Here is a 20,392-nt window from a genome sequence, read left to right on the forward strand (position 1 = left end):
GGTTTGTGCGGAAAGTAATAGGACTGAGTCGACTTAAAAAATGTATTGAACCAATCGTTACTATTCTTTACAAACTTTCAAAATTTGCGTCGATGTAGCGATTTCCAAGCATTGAAGGCGTCCCGGAAGGCATTCTTCGAAATTGCCTTGAGATTCGAGGTGCATGCTGCTTGGATCCCATCTGTCGTCTCAAAATGCTTACCTTTCATTGGCCTTTTCAGGCAAGGAAACAAAAAACAGTCCAGGGCCGTTGCGGAAGCGTTGGGATACCGACTTTGGTTAGGTAGCTGTTCACATGAAAGGAGGTGTAAGCCGGGGCGTTGTTGTGGTGCAACTTTCAATCGGCTGCGATGTCTTGTCGGACCCAATTGAACCTTCGTTTGAGTCTCTTAAGAGCTTCCACGTAAATCTTGGCGTTTACCGTTTGTCCAGGAGGAAAAAATTCATGCTGAATGACCTACGGCTAGGAACGACCTGTACCGAAACCAGTCGGTGCGCGCACGCTCCGAAGTTCGGGGATTGTAGCGATGTATTAGATAATTGGTTAAGGGGTTACAAGAGTTTACGGATTTCTTATTAAATTCTACAACACCTCTAGAATATTGTCCTAAATTTTCAAGTTAATTCGAGTAATAGTTTCGGAGATACAGCCTTGAGAACTTGTGCACTCGAGGCTAGCTAGGCTAAGTGCGCCGTCTTTAAACGCGTTTTTCTCGAAACTGTGTTTTTGAAGTCGGTTGGCAAGATTCTCAAACTGCTCAACCGATCTTCATGAAATTTTAGACAGGTCTTTGAGATACAGTTCTTAAAGACTTAGACAACTATTTAAAAAAAAAAGTTGCGAAATTTTCAGTTTTTTTTTGTAAAAATTAGCCGGTGTAAATAGGCTTTAAGCACTGGCTGTAAAATTTTTTGTTAAGTTTTCTATTCGTTTCACAGACAAAATTATTTCAATGATTTGCCTACAGTGCCTGCTAACAGTGGCTTCGTTAACACCGGCCTCAATAATATGCGCACAAACACATTAATTTTCATTCTACAGCCGTATACATATACTTAGCTACAGTTTTTACAGACTTACCACCTACACGGTTGGCAACGAGGTACACTCGAGTGCTATTCTGAAAGGCTGACTGTGAAAAGTGTGTCGAAACAGCTTGATATACGCACACAGCTTTACGCAAATAAACACAGAAATTTGCATACAGCCATGTCCCTGTTTATATACACACATCTACACATTGTTTATGCGTGCATGAACATTTACAGTCCGTCCGGGCAACGGCTGCACTATAAATTTAAGCCGAAAAAAATAGAAACACACGTATTTGCAACATTTTGGCTTCGCAACAGTCAACCGTATACGGGTTCGGCAATAAACAGTGGTTTTGAATAGAAAATATAATAGAATGTGCAAAGGAAAAACTATAATACTACTTATTTTGCAACTGTGAGCAAACTTTGTAAAATGCAAAATATAAAGCATAAAAGTAGGGCATTGCACTCATTAAGAGGTTAGATGGGTTTCCTCGGTTGAAAAAACCACATTTTTTCGAATTTTTTTTCTCATTTAAAATATTAAATAATTTTTAAACATTTTTTATTGTTACAAACATATAGTACACTATTAACAAAGAAATTCTCAAATTTTTGGAAAAACGGCCATTGCGACGCCATTGCCGGTGATCCCTCGGAAAGATCCCGTGTTGGCAGGATAACTCCTTATAGTATAATCTAAAATGAAAAAATACGAGTTTTAACGAGTTTTAGTTAAAACCTTAACTTACAACTTGGACGAAGGAAAAAACTGAAATTGGATTTTTGGCAGACATTTTTACCAAAAAATGAAAATTTTAGTGAAAATTTGGCGACAGTTTTTTTTTCTTTCAAATAGTTGCAATTGAAAAAAATGCTTCATCCAAGTCTCTAAGGATTGTATCTCAAAGAAATGTGTGAAATTTCATAAGAATCGGTTGAGTAGTTCTTGAAAAATCTTGCATGCCGACTTCAAAAAGACAGTTTCGAGAAAAACGCGTTTAAAGACGGTGCACTTAGCCTAGCTAGCCTCGAGCGCTCAAGTTCTCAAGGCTGTATCTCCGAAACTATTACTGGGATCAATTTGAAAATTTAGGACAATATTCTAGCGGTGTTGTACAATTTAATAAAACAGCTAAAATTATTTTTTGAAACCCGTAAACCCATGTAACACCTTAATGTGAAATACAACCGCTACAAATGAATATAACATCATTCAAATGGCCTCCACGGCTTCTTTTGCAGGCCCGAATTTAATGAACTCAATTTTCGAGCACTTTTCCCACATAATCAAGCCGTATATCATGAATAGCACTTTCATTATTAACTTTTAAAGCTTGAAGAGAGTCTAGTTTATTGCTAAAGACCAATGACTTTAAATAACCCCATAAAAAGTAGTCTAATGCTGTTATATCACAACTTCTTAGAGGCCAGTCAACGTCACAATTTCTTTAAATAATCGAATCTCCAAACTTGTCTCGCAATAATTTAGTTGTTGCACGTGCTTCGTAGCCCCGTTGGAACCAGATGTTGTCAAGATCAAGTTCTTCCAGGCTTCCGGCCATAAAAATTGGTTATCATCGATCCATACTACTCTACATTGACAGGAACGATTTCACCAGCTGCATTTCCAAAGAAGTACGGAAAGATGATTCTACCAGTTCAAAACCCGAAACCAAACTGTCAATTTAGTTTATTGTAATGGTTGTTCATAAATAGTTTAAGGATTTTCATCGCACCAGAATAAACAGTTTTGTTTGTCCACCACTCAGATGAAAGTTGGCCTCATCGAAGAAGATGATTTTTTTATACAAGGTGTGTTCCAAAGTAAACAGGACTTTAAAAAAGAAACAGAAGAAATGGCTTTTTCGGCAAAATCAATTTATTTTATTCAGAATAGTCTTCCTCTTCTCCTTCTGCTTCAATACAGCTTTTTGCACTGATGCTAAAGGACCATAAATCTTTCGCAGAATCTTTTTTTCTCTCTCAGGCCTCTGCACCATATAGCAGGACGGGAATTATGAGTGACTTATAGAGTTTGGTTTTTGTTCGTCGAGAGATGACTTTGCTTCTCAATTGCTTACTCAGTCCGAAGCAGCACCTGTTGGCAAGAGTTCTCTCATCCGAGGCTTGTTGCTTCCTTTCATTGGAGGTGTTTTTTTACGTGGCGGGTCCCAAACCCAGCGCACAACCCTATGTAGGGGATGTTTCGCCTTCTCACTTTAGTTCGCCTTCAAACCGATATTATTAGGCTGCTCAGAGGATACTTGGTCAAAGACCGGAAGTCGTGAGCTGCTTGAGTCATATGTAAAAGAATCGTTTCTGGCCACTCCCAAGTGAATGGCGATCAGAGAACTTTCCTCACTTGCGTGAACTTCTACACATGACTCCATTCTCCAAATCATATCATCACTATTGGAAAATCCGGTATTATTTTCCAAGACAACGGTGCAATATTCGAACAAATTGTTCTGACTGAGACAGCGAAGTTTTAAGTAAATAAATTTGTAAATAGACTACCGTGCAGAACCCGCGTAGCATTGATACTACATAAATGTATACAAAATTATATGCACAGCGGTGCATAAATTAAATGTAAATAAAGGCTTTGCTGCTATTTCTATATATACGGCAATGCTTTGTATTGGTTTCGTTATATTTTCATGCGAAATAAATATAAATATAGACTTTTCTTCTCAGCAGGTCTTTGTGGCATAAGACAAATATACGCACAACAAAAATTTAAAATGCCTTGCTTTACTTCAAAATCTTAAAATTCCGTAGAGTTTCCTTTACTTCTGTTCTAACGAAAGGCCTGCTTAAGTACTCACTTATAGAATTCGTCGAACACTTCAAACTTCTGTGTTTGTTCCTGTTAATTGCTGAAATTAACGCAATTCATGGAAGAGCAATCAACACAAACCTACTGTCGGCAGTTTACTTACACTATGGGCATATGACGCCGTGGCAATTGCAATCGTACTCGAATACTTAGAAATAGATTATGAACGTCCATCTTTACTGTAGAGCTGATATTGCATACAGTGTACTCGGAATGCAAGCAATACACTCTATGACAATAATATTCGCATTAACTTGCATTCCAGCAACACGAATCCCTGTTGTGCTTATCGTTGCCATTGCAAGAATGTAATTTCTATGCAATTTAACAGCAACCAAACTGAGTTAATCCACTTAGGAAGTTATACAAAATAATCGCGCGAAAATTTTTTTTCTATCTTTGGCCGAGATGAACATTTTAAGTTACTGTAAACAATACAAATAGCGCTCGTAATTCAAAACATTTCTAATTAATATTGTGGGAGAGCAATTGAGCTCAACTCAATACTTTTCTTTACGATTTTTGAATATAAATTTCAGATAATATATATCCAGAGATTACTTTATTAAAACTTAAAAGCGATCTACGCTAAAAATTAAATTAAATTTCTAAATATAGTATATATAAAAAGGATTCCGTTTAAATGGGTAATTTTTATTATCATTCGCACGAACATTTTTTGGCATTTATTTTTTGGAGATTATCTCTTTCAAATGTTGGCCGCGGCTACGTCTGAGATGGTCCATCCGTTAAGGCCAATTTTCGGTGACTCATTTGAGCATTTTGACTGGTAACTGGCGAATAACACGCTCCATGTTTTGCTCCAAGGCCTGAATCGAAGCGGAATTGTCCGCATAGACTTTAGACTTCACTTATCTTCAAAGGAAAAAGTGTAACGGTGTGATATCACCCCATCTCACGACCGTTGTGGCCAATCGACCGGCCCAAAATGTGAAATTATCTGTTCACCGAAATGCTCTCTCAATAAATCTATTGATTGATTCGATTTGTGGGAAGTGGCGACGTCTTCTTGAAACCAAATGTCGTCAAAATCACGAGCTTCAATTTCAGACATCAAATGCCTGTAGTCTGTTACCATGGCACGATAACGGTCGGCATTGACGGTTAAGTTCTCACCGGCATCATTTTTGAAGAAATATAGCCCGATAATTCCACCGACTCACAAACCATACCAAACCGTTGTTACTTTTTTTGGATAAAATGGCAGCTCTTGAGTCTCTTCATGTTGCTCTTCGTTCCAAATGTGGCAATTTAGCTTGTTTACATACCCATTGAATCGGAAATGGTCCTTATCTCTGAAAAAATTTGGTTTGAAAACGTCGGATCTTCTTGTAACTTTTCAAAAGCCCATAAGGCGAAAATAACTTGACAGCTTGACACGATTCACTGTCAAAAAAATCCTTTTGAAAAAAGTAACTCTACTTGGATCACCCCTTTCAAAATAATCACTTTGGAGAATAAAAATATAAAAAAGAAATTATAAAATGTCAAATCAACGGTTGTAAATTTTGTTTTAATACTTTGACCTTGAAACGTAAAAATCACAGCCAATAGTTCTTTTAACGAAATATTGCATGCACATCCCCACACACACACATGTGTGAACTCATATATGAGCGGTCATGCACACTTAGTTATTAATCAAGTGTGACCTTCAGCTCTTTCGCCCGCTCGGTGCAAACGGCTATGCCAATTTTCTGCCATTTCCGACCTTAATGAAATGAGTTATTAAGAATCTTTGTGTAGAAGCTCGGCACTCGGTTTGCGTTCAAATATAGCTAAGGTATATAAGTATAATGGTACATAGTATGTTTATATGTATGTATGCAAATGCAATATACACTAGGACTGAAGTCGAAATCGTGAACTATGCCGAATGTTTTCCAATTTCATAATTAAGTCTTCGTTTAAGGCTGTGTGGTGTACGGAATGTGGTTATCAGGTTTAGATTGTGTTACGAATTTGCTGAATTGATGTGATATGGCATCATCTTAATGGCAATATCCGAGGTATGGGCATTATAAATGTATAAAATGTATTTTAGTATTCATCTGAGATTGAACGAATAAATGTCGTTGGGTTTTTCTGCTATTTTCCCAACGTAAAAGACACCTATCTTGTTCTTCTTTAATTGGGTTTTGATGTCCGGTCTTGATTGGTTCATCTTGAATGGAACAGATAGTTTTCACTGCCCCATTTTCAAACTCATGTCTTATGCCTCCTGAACTTTTTACTTACATACATACATATGTATTTTTCTGCCAACAAAAGCAACGACTTGCAGTGCTTTGAGAATTTTAAATAATTTGCGGTTTTATAATAGTTTTGAAACATAAAAGCTATTCCGCAAATTGCTTTTAATAACTGTTTCGAGTATTGCAAAAATCTTGGCACAAGTGTATTAGAGCCAAGAGGAATTACTTTGACGGGACGACATAGATTTTGAAGAATAAATGAAGAATTTTAAAATTACGAATAAAGTCTTACTATTTTTTGCCCATAGTGTATGTTGCTATAATATTATATTAACCAATTTCCATTTTCTTGCATTTTTCAGGCACTTAACGCAACTGTAAATTACAAATACAAACATACTATAGCTAAATAGTACATCCAAAAGCATTTCCTCATCGTTCAAACCATGGGCTCCGGTCATTACATTTGGGCGATATTCTTTTTTGCCAGTTTATGTAGTGCATCGCTGTAAGTACCGTAGTCAATGAATTGATGTATGTAATTATATTGTATCACATGTGTGTGTGTGTGTGCGTTCGTGCCTAGTGTGTATAAGCTTTCACTATCATATATTACACATACGAGTATTCATTTGGTATGTGTATGTAAATACAAAATGAAAAAGGAAAAATACAAACTGACTTTTGACAGCGTCAATATTATATTAACAGCTTTTTCATATATTTTTGCACATAACAACAACTACACACACTCATGCACAAACAAAAAAGCAATTATGCTATTGAATTGCTTAATTAATAGCAGAAATGACATTCGATGATTATTATAGATAATTTCGCAATTCAATAACAGACTAAGGCTGAGAGTGCTGCAAAGTGATGGGCTCTTATTTGAAAGTATTTTGCTTTTCTTTTATGTATTTATTTTTATTTTTTTGCTGAAATACTTAGATTAGCATGGTATTGAAGGTGGATTTCTTTGATTTTTATAAGAGTATACTTTTCATTCAGAGAGTAAAAGAGTAGACAATAAAGATTATTATATATGTACATTATTTCCCAAATTGACAGTTTTTTGTAGACGTTCCCTTAAACTTCAGTTCTGCCTCTCAGAATTGGAGTGACTTGCAGAGTTTGGCCATTGTTCGTCGAGAGAGGACTTTACTCCTCAATCGCCTACTCAGTCCGAAGTAGCACCTGTTGGCAAGAGTTGTTGTACGTTGGACTTCGAGACTGACATTGTTGTTGGGGTTAATACTGGTTCCAAGATAGACGAAATTATCTACGACTTCGACGTAATGACTGCCAAGTCGCGAGTGCGAAGACTGTTTGTTTGATGACAGGAGATATTCCGTCTTGCCCTCGTTCACTGCTAGACCCATCTGCTTCGCTTCCTTATCCAGTTTGGAGAAAGCAGAACTAACGGCACGGGTGTTGAAGCCAAGAGCAGATTGAAGAAATCGCACGAAAGGGAGTCGCCTCGTCTGGAACCTCATTTGGTATTGCTCAAAGCCAGTTTACACAGCCGTATTAGTTTTTCGTCGATACCAAATTCAGTCATAGCGGCATAAGGGCAGCTCCTTTTCGTGCCGTTGAAAGCAGCTTTGAAATCGACGAAGAGGTGGTGTGTGTCGATTCTCCTTTCACAGGTCTTTTCCAAAATTTGGCGCATGGTGAATATTTGGTCAGTTGTTGATTTGCCAGGTCTAAAGCCTCACTGATAAGGTCCAATCAGTTTGTTGACGGTGGGCTTTAATATTTCACACAATACGCTCGATAGAACCTTATATGCCATGTTGAGGAGGCTTATCCCACGGTAGTTGGCGCAAATTGTGGCATCTCCCTTTTTGTGGTTTGGGCAGAGCGCCCTTAAATTCCAATCGTCGGGCATGCTTGCGTCGTAACATATTCTACAAAGAAGCTAATGCATGCTCCTTATCAGTTCTTCGCCGGCTGGCAATTCATCGGCCCCTGCCGTTTTATTTTCTTCAAAAGGGTAATTGCTTTTCAAAACACTTCATTGACGGGCATTGTAATGTCGGCTCCATCGTCATCTTTTGGGGAATTGTGTTCACCATCTCCTGGTGTTATGTTTTCACTGTCATTCAGCAGGTTGGAGAAGTGTTCTCTCCGTAATTTCACTGTATGTTTATGTATTTTTTCGTTGATAAGTTTTCTTTGACAAATTTGATGTAAACTTATCTTTTCCAAATACACTGTATTTTTAGTTAAAAGTATTAATTTTTTAATATAAGTTATTTCTTGTTTTTTAGTTTGACTTAATATGGAAAAAACCCGTATTAACAAAATAACAAAATTTTAACTTTATTCTGGAAGGTTCCTTTTTTAATTCTACAACAATAATCTGCCAGCATTCCTGCGTTCCATTTCTCTTGATAGCCCTTTCTCATTATCCATTAAGGAAAATGTATTATCCGAAAGGAACCACTCACAATATCCAAATTGCCGGAAAAAAGTCTAGATGAGAGTCCAGCATTTTTGTTTTTTAAAGCTTTATATGACATTATAAGTTCAATTATTAAGTCTTTGTAACCTTCTGATTTATGATTTATGAATCTTAGAAAATGGACAACGTTCACAAAACTTTTCTTATACCATGTTCAGACCGACACTTAATCACACGATTTCGGCTGTTGAATGGATTATCCCACTAATCTTAAAAATTTATCAAGATTTCGCCATACAAAAATGACAGTTCCAAATCACTTCATTGAAATGATTTCAAACTGATCCACGCTAAATCTCTCTGTGCGACTCTGATTTTGCGCACTCTACTTGTCAGCACTGGAAATCTGTTACATTATCACAGCTGATTTAGACACTACAAAGGGGGAAAAAATGTAAACAAACAAATTTTTTTTAAAGCAATGAATCTAATTTCATCTGAAAATCGACTTAACAAATGAAAAAATGCATCCATTATTTCTATTATATGGAAAATATTAAAAAAAGACGGCTTTTATTTGAAAATACTATATGACAATCTTTCCTTTTGATAAATATTAAGCGATGTGAATTCTTGAATGACAATAACAGCTGTTTTTTGATCTTTCTAACGGCAGTGAGAACACTGTTGGGTTATGAAATGCTTAAATGTAATCTAATCTTTTAAATTTTCGGTCTGAACATGGTATTAGATCTTCTTTCAGATCATTCTATCTCTCTATCTAGCAGCTCAATCGTCATTATGTCGAAAGAAAGAAATTTTCATATCAAAAGAAAGAAAATTCCGGATGTTTAATCCATGTAGATTCCAAAATTTCAGACAGTTACAGTTCACGCGAAATCACTTTGCGACAATAAGTGCAGTTCGTTTGAAGTTGACAGTTCTTAAATTGGTGCACGATCAACTTCAACGTGCTGACTTAGAACAAGTTTCGGAATATAATCGTAAATTTCTGATCGATTTGGAGACATCCAGTTCGGAAGGATAATGTGTCTGTTGGCCGAAGACAAGTTTTGGTACCGTCCAACAAAATAACAGTGAGTTACATCATCCTTTGGTTTGGTCCAAAACATTGTTATGGCAAATGATATACCTCAGGGTTCTTCTTTAGCTTAACCTAAAATATACTAACGTGCGTTTTTCACATCTGCCACCACGAAATAACATTTAATATTATCTATATGTGGTAAATGAAATAAATCGAATACTTTTAGTTTGAAGAAGTGCCAAATTACCCATCACACTGCACACTTTCACACCATGACTGTGTCACATATGCAAACTCACACATTTAAATGGTCATATTATCACATCTTTTTGTATTATCACATTATACACGCTTTATATATATATAAATACGTATTTGTATAAATAATATTAAATGCAATGTTTTTTTAATTTTTGTCGGAGCATAAATTTTGGAATTATTTGCAAACGCTAGACAAAGCATATCTGCACTTTATATGCCAACAGATATGCTCTGGCTGTGAGCAAAATACTATGATAAGTGCGACTGTATAATGTTGAGAACCGTTACGATGGTTAAACAGTATGCCGGAAGAAACCAAATGGTTAATAAAATAATAATAATTATTATGAGAGATAAAGATTCAAAATTTTTCGCTTCTCCACAAAATTTTGTATATACTAATCTAACTGTTTAATATAATATAAATAGATATTTGTTCACTATTGTACTATTGATTCCCCACCACTTTTTCAAATATTTATATGCAAATTCGTAAACTATGCAAATATTATTGGTATTTTCTGTGTAAAAATTTAAAAATTAAAGCAAATTTCACAAAATAAACAAACAAATTTATTTTATGGATGGCTTGCCAAACGATTAATACAATTATACGTACGTACATATCATAATTTCAGAGCTAATAATGCCAAAATAAATTTCCGAGAAAAGGAGAAAAAAGTCTTAGACCAAATTTTAGGTGCAGGAAAATATGATGCCAGAATACGTCCATCCGGAATTAACGGCACGGGTAAGAAAAAACAAAAATTATAAAATAAAAAAAATAAATAAATAAATAAAATAAAATAAAATAAAAATATGAAAAGCATAAATTAAATAAAAAATATAAAAACAAGATGAAAACAAATAAATGAAAAAAATAATAATAATAATAAAAAACATAAAATAAATTAAAAATAAATAAACAAAAAAAATATATTTATATATACGAAATACATATGAAATACAACAACAAAAAAAATGTGGCGCATTTGGTTCGCATTTGTGTTACAGCAGTGAAAGGCGCTTTTTATGAAATTTATTAAATATTAATCTACAACAAAAAATAGCAAAATGCGTTAAACCTATTTTCATTAGTAAACATTAATTTCTAAATATATTTATATATATTTTATGCTACAATTCAACAACAATTCGTAATAATGCTACAGAGCTCTTTTCTTTATTTGTGTTTTTTTTTTACATTTTACAATATAAATAATAAATATTATGGCGATTTTATTATTTAAAAATTAAAATCAAAAACTAAAATTAGTCTTAAGCTTAGCATTAAACGCTCTGAAAATATTGAAACAGGCAATTCGAAAACGCTTTCAAAAATAATTAAGCATTTTCAAAGAGATTGCATTTAAACGAATTAAAAATTAATTAAAAAAAAGATTTTAATATTAAAATACTAAAAATAAATTAATAAAAAAAACTAAGAATAATAATAATAAAAATTTTAAAAAATTTCAAAGACTTAAAAAAGAAAAAAATATTATTTTTTTTAATATTAAATTTTTTTTAGTAAAAAAAACTAAAACAATAATAAAAATTTTCAAATAATTCTAAAAAAAACAAAACTAAAAATTAAATATTAAAATAATTCAATGTAAAATTTTAATATTAATTTTTTAAATAAAAAAAACAGAACAAAAAAATTTAAAGTAAAAAAAAAAATATTTTTAAAAATTTCAAAATTAAAAACGTAAAAAAAATATTAAATTTCTTTCAGTAAACAAAACCAAAATAATAAGTATTCAAAAAATTCTAAGAAAAGTAAAAATAAAAATTTAATGTTCAAAAAAATTCAATATAAATTTTTAATATTAATTTTTTTAGTAAACAAAAAACAAATTATTAAAAAGAATTGAAAGTTATAATAAAAAATATTTTTAAAAATTTAAAAACTTAAAAAAGTAAAAAAAAAATATTAATTTTTTAAAAATATTAATATTTTTTTATTAAAAAAACCAAAACAATAATAAAAAGTTTTCAACTAATTCTAAAAAAGTGAAAAAAATTTATTAATTTTTATATTATTTTTTTTTTATAAAAAAATATATAAAATTTTTTAAATAATAAATTTTTTAATGAAAAAACAACAAAACAGCAGTATAATATTATGTCAGTATCATGACAATAAAAACTATGCTTATTTTTATAGTATGATTATTTAAGTAATGAGTGCTAAAAACTTATTTATAATAAAAAATAATACTAAAAAAAAATTAATATTAAAATATTTAATTTAAAACTTTTTTTTAAATAAAAAAACAATATTTAATTAATAATTAAGAAAAAAATAAAAAAATTTTAAAATTAAAGACAATTTTTTTAATAAACAAAACAACAGTTATTTTCAGTCAGTTGTCGGTCTCACGACAATAAAAAATATGAAAATATACTTATTTCTACATTATGATTATTTAAGTAATCAGTGCTAAAAACTTATTTACCAATATACAATTTTGTAAACAAAAATGCATTTAATTTTCGGTACAAAATTAATTATTTTTATTTTTTATTAGTAATATTTTAAAATTATATTATATTTAACAATTTTTTTAGTTTAGCAATAAAAAAATTAAATAGCAAAATTTTTTTGGGAACTATATACTAATTCAGGGATATATAAATATACACTTATAATATTTTATTTAAGTCTACAATGCTTTTTATGGCATAATTACTAGAATGGATAAAAAAAAATTTTTTTTTCAAAAATGAAACAATGATTTTTTTTCGCTTGTTGCTCAAAAAAAAAAACAATTCAATTGCAAAATTCTTAGTTTTGTAGGAAATTCCCAGCATTACAAAAACGGTTTATATAACTTTTCGATCAAGTTAAGCGTTTGTGCAATACCCAGCGTCAAATAGCAGTGAGAAAAACAAAGAAAAATTTAATTAAATGAGAGACCATTTTATAAATCAGAAAATTTTCTACAAAACAATGAGTATTGCAATTTAAAATATATTTTTTTTTAATTTTTTCATTGATCTATAAAATTTAGAAGAAAAAAATGAATTAAAATAATCAAACTTCAATCGTTAATGTCTTTTAAACGATAAAAAATACGAAAAAATCGTTCGAGACCGTTTTGATGAGCATTCAATTTACTTCAAAAGTTATGAAACGATAACTTTTTTTTTAATTAGTTGTAAGCGAGATATGATTTTTTCTAACTGATTATAAGAAAACTATGAAAAATTGTCAGGAGAAGTGCCATCGCGTTACAATTAAGAGCTCATATGAGAGAGAAATGTTCTCTAAGGTGTCTATTTCTCTGTTTTTTAAGAGTGACAAGCGAAAAAACTATCACATTTTTGAGCCACTAAACTAATAAACATTAGAGTACCAAGCGAAAAATATAATTTTTTTGACACACTCTAATAAATACGCCATTGACTACACACAAATCTGTATATCATTTTATACTATTTTATTATGACAAGTACAATGCATTTTAGTGTAAAACTGCATATTTCAAAATTACTTGTTATATTAGTTTTTCTGTCATAAGCATACAGTTTTTCATTTCGAAATTCATATAAGTGTTTTTCATATTGACATAAATAAATATTAATTTATATATATGAACAAAATCAACATTTAAATATCTATATATTATATATACGTGTGTGTGTGTGTACCTACTGTATCGAAACAGATGGCCCCGCTATAGTCAGAATCAATCTTTTCGTACGAAGTATAATGACGATTAGTGATATAAAAATGGTAAGTTTAGCAAAAAGTGTGCAAATAGCACACAATATCAAGCAAAAGTCATCTTATCAAATGAAATTATAATAGCATAAAAAATTTCCTAAAAAATACAAACTAATACCATTGACTTGCAAGCCATATAAGAAAAAAAATTTAAAAAATTTAAAAAATATAAAAAAAAATAAAAACACCCAAAAACTTGTCATGTTCTCCTGAAGATTTTTCGCAAAAAAGTGCTGAAAGAAAAAAAAATTATTCCTTTAATAAACTCCCAAAATATGACTTTAAATGAACCGCATATTTTTACCCTTCACGGAATGCTCACAAAAAAAAACAACCGTTGCAGTAATTGCATAGCAAACATACTCGTATTTATTCGCATTTACTCAAAAATCCCTTTCGCTCTTATAGTTATTAAATTAAAAACAAAAACAGTAATGCTGCTTTAGACATTAAATTTTAATAATTTTATGAATAAGTTTAAAAATAGCTTGCATTTGTTACAAATATAGTTGGCAGCGGGTGCAGAGAATTTTAGTTAGATCACAAAAAAATTGTTAACCCGAAAATCATCAAAATTTCCATTAAAAAAACCAAACGAAAATAATTCCAGCATCACTTTGTTACTCTCATATATTTCTTAGTAAAGCAAATTATAGCAACCTTATGATAACCGCCACTCTCACCGATTGGTTGCGAACAAGTTTTTCATTAATTGTCTTGCAATTCCCGCGTTCCTCACTGCTCACTACATATGATTTTAAGCTACTACTTACTTACATAATAAAAACGATTTATATTCAAATAGAGTGTTAAGCTAATTTTCTGCATTTTGAAATACACAAAACATCATTGGCTGCTTGAAAAAACAAAATCCAGCAATATACAAAACTTAAAATGCAAAGTCTTTTACTGAAAAAATAAAAAAAATTAAACAAAAGAAAACAAAAAACTAAACAAAAAATTTAAAATCAAATGCGTAGAGAAAATTTATTTCTTTGATATTACAGCGATTTATTGTTTGACACTTTTTGGTACTCATAACAGTAAGGTGAGGTTAGGTTAGGTTAAGATATCGATCCTAATAGGGAGCTCACTTGGCTTAGAACGTTAGTCCGTTGTGATAACTTAAAACTCCTATATACTGAATCATAAAAAGCTTACAAATCTACAAAGCGCTTTAACTATCTGTCGAGATTGTCAATATCAGTTTCGGCTATGTCCACTGGTGGGCCGAAGTTAAAAGTATCGAGTTGTTTTAGCCACAGCTTTGGAAAGCCTGAATAATGGACGAGAAAGTGCTAGGATTCTGCTACCTCACTTACTTCCATACAACTTTGACAACTTAAGTTCCACAGTAGTTTTTATTTTCCTTTGGACAACGCCCATCAGCACTCTTACGATTGCGGCAAGTTGAACATTGCTAAAAGCAAATAGTTTAGTAAATCTTCGATGTTCTTGACCAAAATGGCCTCGCAGTCGCATAGAGACTTTTCATCGAGGTTCATTGAACGCAAGACGTCAACAGTTACAATTTTATGCCATTTCGTTGTGAGCGACACTCCTTGATTAATTTTAAGCGAACAGTAGGCAATACGTCTACTGCCACCTTGATTGTAGCTACTTCCGCTTGAAAAACACAAACAGTGGTCCGGTAGCCTTAAGCTGAAATTGACGAAGAGCTGCTTACAGAAAAATTTCCCTCCTAGCTTCACCCACCAGTGAAAAAGTTCACTGCCTTTCTTCTCCATATCCCTGGTTGGTGTGTGAGTAGAGAAAAAGAGAGCCGCCTCGAGTGGCTTGCTCATAATAGGTAAGAACGAATCTAATATAATTAATCTAAGGCTTGTATTTCAACTACAGTATTCACGGCTAAACTGACTTCTGGTGTATTGATTTTAACGATCTTTTGAAGCAACTGTAAAACCAAGCATTAAAACGGGCTACTTCACAGGTAGCCTGAAAATAAATCGGAAAGAAGTTGTAATCTGATGCTTATAATATTTCCTGAAAATGTTATGATTCAGCGGATTGTAAGCGCTTGAAGTAGTATATACTAATTCCGTCATTGTTTTGTCAGTTTCCACAAAAGTTGTGTTCGATTCGCCATTTCTCTGCTCGCTTCTGTTCTAACACTATTGCGCAGCTTCAGAAGGCATGTTAGCGTAGGGTTGCACCACAAGTGCTCTCCGTTTGCTTGAGCATCTGCTATAGTTTGCGCGATTCGCTGGAGAGTAAAGCTTGATGGATCTAAGACAGTTAAAGATCGCTTTGTTATACGGAAGTTCGTAGAAAAATGTAGGGTCAAAAACAAACATACATAATCGAAAGTAGAAGACTTTGCATAAAATCATGTTTTCCATGATTAAAACACACATATTTGTTTGAACCCCATCAGTTCAAAAAAAAAGTCACCTTTGCAACTCAACTGTATTTAAAGAATTTAATGGAACGCAGTTTCTTAGAATTACATACGTTATTTATTATATTCATATTTGTGTTTTTTTTTTGTAATTGTTATCTATATTTTATATGGCAAATTCTACAATATTAAAACAGAAAAGTACATACTAAAGTTTGTAATGAACAGTTATAAATACTTCTTTAGCTAAATACAATATTTAATCAATACAATAATTATAGTTATTTCAAATATATATATTTACACATACATACTGAACTTTACAATGCAAAAACATAACCAAAAACAAAAAAAAATTAAATAAAAATTAAAAGCGAAAATTTATATTGTGATATTATATTCTTAATATGTATGTGCTCCAAAACTGCAAAACGAGTTCCTATACTACATAATATACGCTCTACATATATACAGTTTATAACAGTTACTTATAATTGTACATTGCTATTAGCTTCGTTATGTTAACTTTAGTTTGCTTTCTATTTTGATTTGATATACTCAAATGTGGTTTTTACATTAAATCGAAGCTATTTACAATTGTTTTAAGTACTTTTTATTTATTTTAATTTTTTAATTTTTTTTATTATTTTTTTATTTTTATTTTTTATATTTTTTTAATTGTTTCTGTATTTCATTTTATAATTGTTATTTTTTTATATATAATTTTTTTATTTTTTTATTTTTTAAATTTTTTACATATTTTTTATATTTTCATTCATCTCTATTTTAATTTTTTTATGATTTTAATTTTTTTATATTTATTTTAATTTTGTTTATATCTTTTATAATATGTTTTATGATTTTTAAATCTTATAGATATTTTTTATATTTATTTTAACTGTTGCTGTATTTCATTTTATAATTGTTATTTTTTATATATTTATAATTTTTTTTATTTTTTAATTTTGTTACATATTTTTTATATTTTCATTCATCTCTATTTTACTTTTTTTATGATTTTCATTTATTTATATTTTTTTATATATATTTTTTATTTTTATTTATTCCTATTTTGACTTTTTATCCTTTATATTTATACATATATTTTTTTATATTTTTATTTATCTCTATCTCTATCTTTATTTTTTATATTTACTTTAATTTTTTAATGGTTTTTATTTTTTTATATATATTTATATATTTTTAATCTTTTATGTATTTTGGTTTTTTTATTTCCTTTCATATTTTTTTATATAAATATATTTTTATTTTTATTACATTTATTTATATCTTTTTTATTTTTTATATACATACATATATTGTAATTTTTTTTATATTTGTTTTTAATTTATGATTTTTGTGTTTTTATGTGTTATATTTATTTTGATTTTTCTTTTCCTTTTATGTATATATTTTTTTTTGTTTATCTCTGTTTTCTTCTTTATATTTATTTACATTTTTTTAATTCTTTTTATATCTTTTTATGATTTTTATTTCTTTTTTTTTATATACATTTTTTATTTTTATTTATTTCGATTTTGACTTTTTATCATTTTTATTACATATATACATTTTTCATAATTGTCTTTACCTCTGTTTTTATTTATTTACTTTTTATATTAACCTTATTTTTTGGTATATATTTTTTACATTTTTTTATGATTTTTTTTTATATAAATAATTTTTTTATTATATTTATTTATTTTACCTTTATTTTTTATATTATATATAAATATATTTTTTTTATTCTCTTTTCTTTTTTTTTTTACATAGTTTTATATTTTTATTTTTTATATATAATTTTTTTTTTATTAATTTTTTTACTTTTATTTTTTATTTATTTAAATACTTTTTTTTTTTATATTTATTTTTTATCTACTTTTATTTTTATATTTATTTAAATTTTTATTCTTTTTTAATATTTATTTAAATTTATTTTTCTATTTTTAATATATTTTTTTTTTTAATTTTATATTATTTATTTTAATTTTTTTGTACTTCCTTTTATATTTTTTATGATATTTATTTTTATATATATTTTTATTGTTTTTATTATTTTTAATTTTGCATATTTTTATTTGTTTTTGGTTTTTGTATCCATTAACTATTTTTGTATATTTTTACTTTATTTTTACTTAATATAAGCGTTTCTCCCACAGCTGCTGTACTTTACTTGTGGCAAACTTAACTTAGTTGGGTTGTTAATTCACTACTTTTGTTTCTTTGTAAATAACACTATAATTACAGTGTTGTTTATTGCACAATCGTGTTTTGTGCAGCAAAGTGAAAGAAGTCGTTGAAATCTCGCGAGTTTCATGTTTTATTTAACATACGGTGTGCCCACAACATTTTCCACCACCCAAATTATTAGCTAAACCCACTGTCGGCAAGCACATTTGAAAGTAGTCAAGTCAACTCGAATAAAATTTTATTTTAATTTTTTTTGCCATTGTCTTACTTACAGAAAAGTGTAGTTTTCTCAATTTAGTTATTAATATTAGTTTTTGTTACATTAATTTTAAATTTATTATATTTATTTTCAAAATATTGGTAAATTCGTTCAAAACTCAAATCATGTCATTTACAAGTTGTGCGTGTTTTTCAGCGAAAATATGCAAAATAACACTAGCAGTTTACTAATATTTTAAGCAAATGCAGAACTCAGGTCAAATGACATTAACTGCACTTTATTGCAGCAGTTATGTGCTACTGAAAGCTTTCACTTTACATTGAGTACGAGAAGAGCGGTCGAAAGCTTCACACACTTTGAACGCGTACGACTTTTCAAAAGCTTACAAAAAGCTTTCGCAACGACGAAAAAGCCAATGCGTTAATTAAAAAGCAACAACAGTTATTACTAACTAACCCAAAGTATGTTAGTCAATATAATGAAGACGACGAAATGAGACAAAACATGCAACTTGTTTCACTGTTATATAATAAAAAAATATACATATGTATGTACACATGCAGAAAAAATCTCTAAAAAAAACAACAAGTAATTTTGTTTATAGATTACTGGTGCATTTCCTTTACATTTTAAACGCATATCTATTTTCATGTATAAATATATATATGTATATGTATATGTGTGTGTGTATTATACAGATGGTCCCGCTGTTGTGCGAGTCAACATTTACATAAGAAGTATATCTAAAATCGATGATGTCACTATGGTAAGTGCGTGTTAGGTTTATAAAAATTAAAAAAAATTTCCAAAAAAAAATATTTTAAAAATAAAAAATTTGAACACACAAAAATCCATTAAAACACAAATATTCGTACTTTCGTATTCTGTAGTGTGTATTTTGTAAAATTTTAATTCAACCATAATTAGAACAGTTAGCCAAAAGCGCCATTAGACGAGTGCCTACGCATACCCTGCAACGAAGTCTTAACGCGTGATGAATATTTCCTTTAGGCCCGAAATGTTTACGCCTGACAGCAATAGGCCTGTTATTAGTTCAAATTTGTATCTTCTGCTTCAATATTATATAGCCAATGAAACTCTTCGCACTGAGTGCATGCTGTGTACTCCAAGCGCGCGAAAATCTGCAGAGAATGCTCATCTACCATGCTTTTCACATAATCATACTTTTCGATGTGTATATTTACATGCATACATACATATATGTGTATAACGTGTTCTCAGTGAATTTTCGAAATTTCAGTAAAACCAAATTCCATTCGGAGTAAGCCGCGTTTCCAACTGCCCCTACATATTGTCCTAAGCAACCATGCGTCCTTACATAACGGAAATTGTTTAGTGTACAGTTACATAATACCTATATAGTACATACAATATACCTACATTAAGGACACGGTGCGCAATCTCGCCGTAAGAATGTTTGATACATACATACTAACAGTGGAAAACTAGCAACCAAAACAGAAACTTATATATATATATATACTATACTATATTATATGTGTACGAGCAAATGCGATTTATTATTATAATTACTGTTATGATAACTATTATAATAAATGGTATTATAATTTATATGATAATTTAGTGTTATGATTATACCACACTGGGTCTTAACATAAATATTTAAATAATACTACTAAAAATACAATTAATCGTTTTGATATTGATGTCTTTTTTGACGTAAAACAAATACTGTTTTTGTATTATTGATTCATTTGATGAATACATTTAACATTTCCGATTATTCCACACATTATATATTGTTTTGATTAGACCTTAAAAGCCTTCCTTTATGTTTAATCATTTAGACATGTATTTAATTTAGTCAATTAGGAAATGGACTGCAGACAAAAAGCATAAATAACTCGACCAAATTGTGGGGCTAATACTGCTATGAGCAAAAAATAGTAAGACTTTGCTCATTATTTTAAATTTTTAATTTATTAGCCAAAATCTATGTCGTTCCGCTCAAAGTAATCTCCCTTGGCCCCACTACACTTGTGCCAAGGTTTTTTCCAATCCTCAAAACAGTTGTCAAAGTCCCAGAATAGCCTTCAATG

At 30.2% G+C, this 20,392-nt stretch overlaps 1 protein-coding gene across 26 annotated transcripts in view; it reads left to right on the forward strand.

Moving 5' to 3' along the window:
* LOC126754777 (glutamate-gated chloride channel) overlaps positions 1-20,392 on the forward strand; it is an 84,576-nt gene that overhangs the window by 23,431 nt on the left and 40,753 nt on the right. For 17 of the 26 annotated variants that reach the window (XM_050466902.1, XM_050466956.1, XM_050466894.1 and 14 more), the window contains 2 exons: positions 6,456-6,601; positions 10,448-10,560. In XM_050466902.1, the coding sequence (XP_050322859.1) occupies positions 6,540-6,601; positions 10,448-10,560 (175 nt within the window). In that variant the 5' untranslated portion in view covers positions 6,456-6,539. Of the gene's footprint in view, positions 1-6,455; positions 6,602-10,447; positions 10,561-13,483; positions 13,552-19,009; positions 19,078-20,392 lie in introns of all 26 variants that reach the window. The other 9 variants (XM_050466964.1, XM_050467024.1, XM_050467055.1 and 6 more) reach the window with 2 other exon arrangements.

The sequence above is a fragment of the Bactrocera neohumeralis genome, chromosome 2 (genome assembly GCF_024586455.1).
Source record: "Bactrocera neohumeralis isolate Rockhampton chromosome 2, APGP_CSIRO_Bneo_wtdbg2-racon-allhic-juicebox.fasta_v2, whole genome shotgun sequence".
Classification (NCBI taxonomy): domain Eukaryota; kingdom Metazoa; phylum Arthropoda; class Insecta; order Diptera; family Tephritidae; genus Bactrocera; species Bactrocera neohumeralis.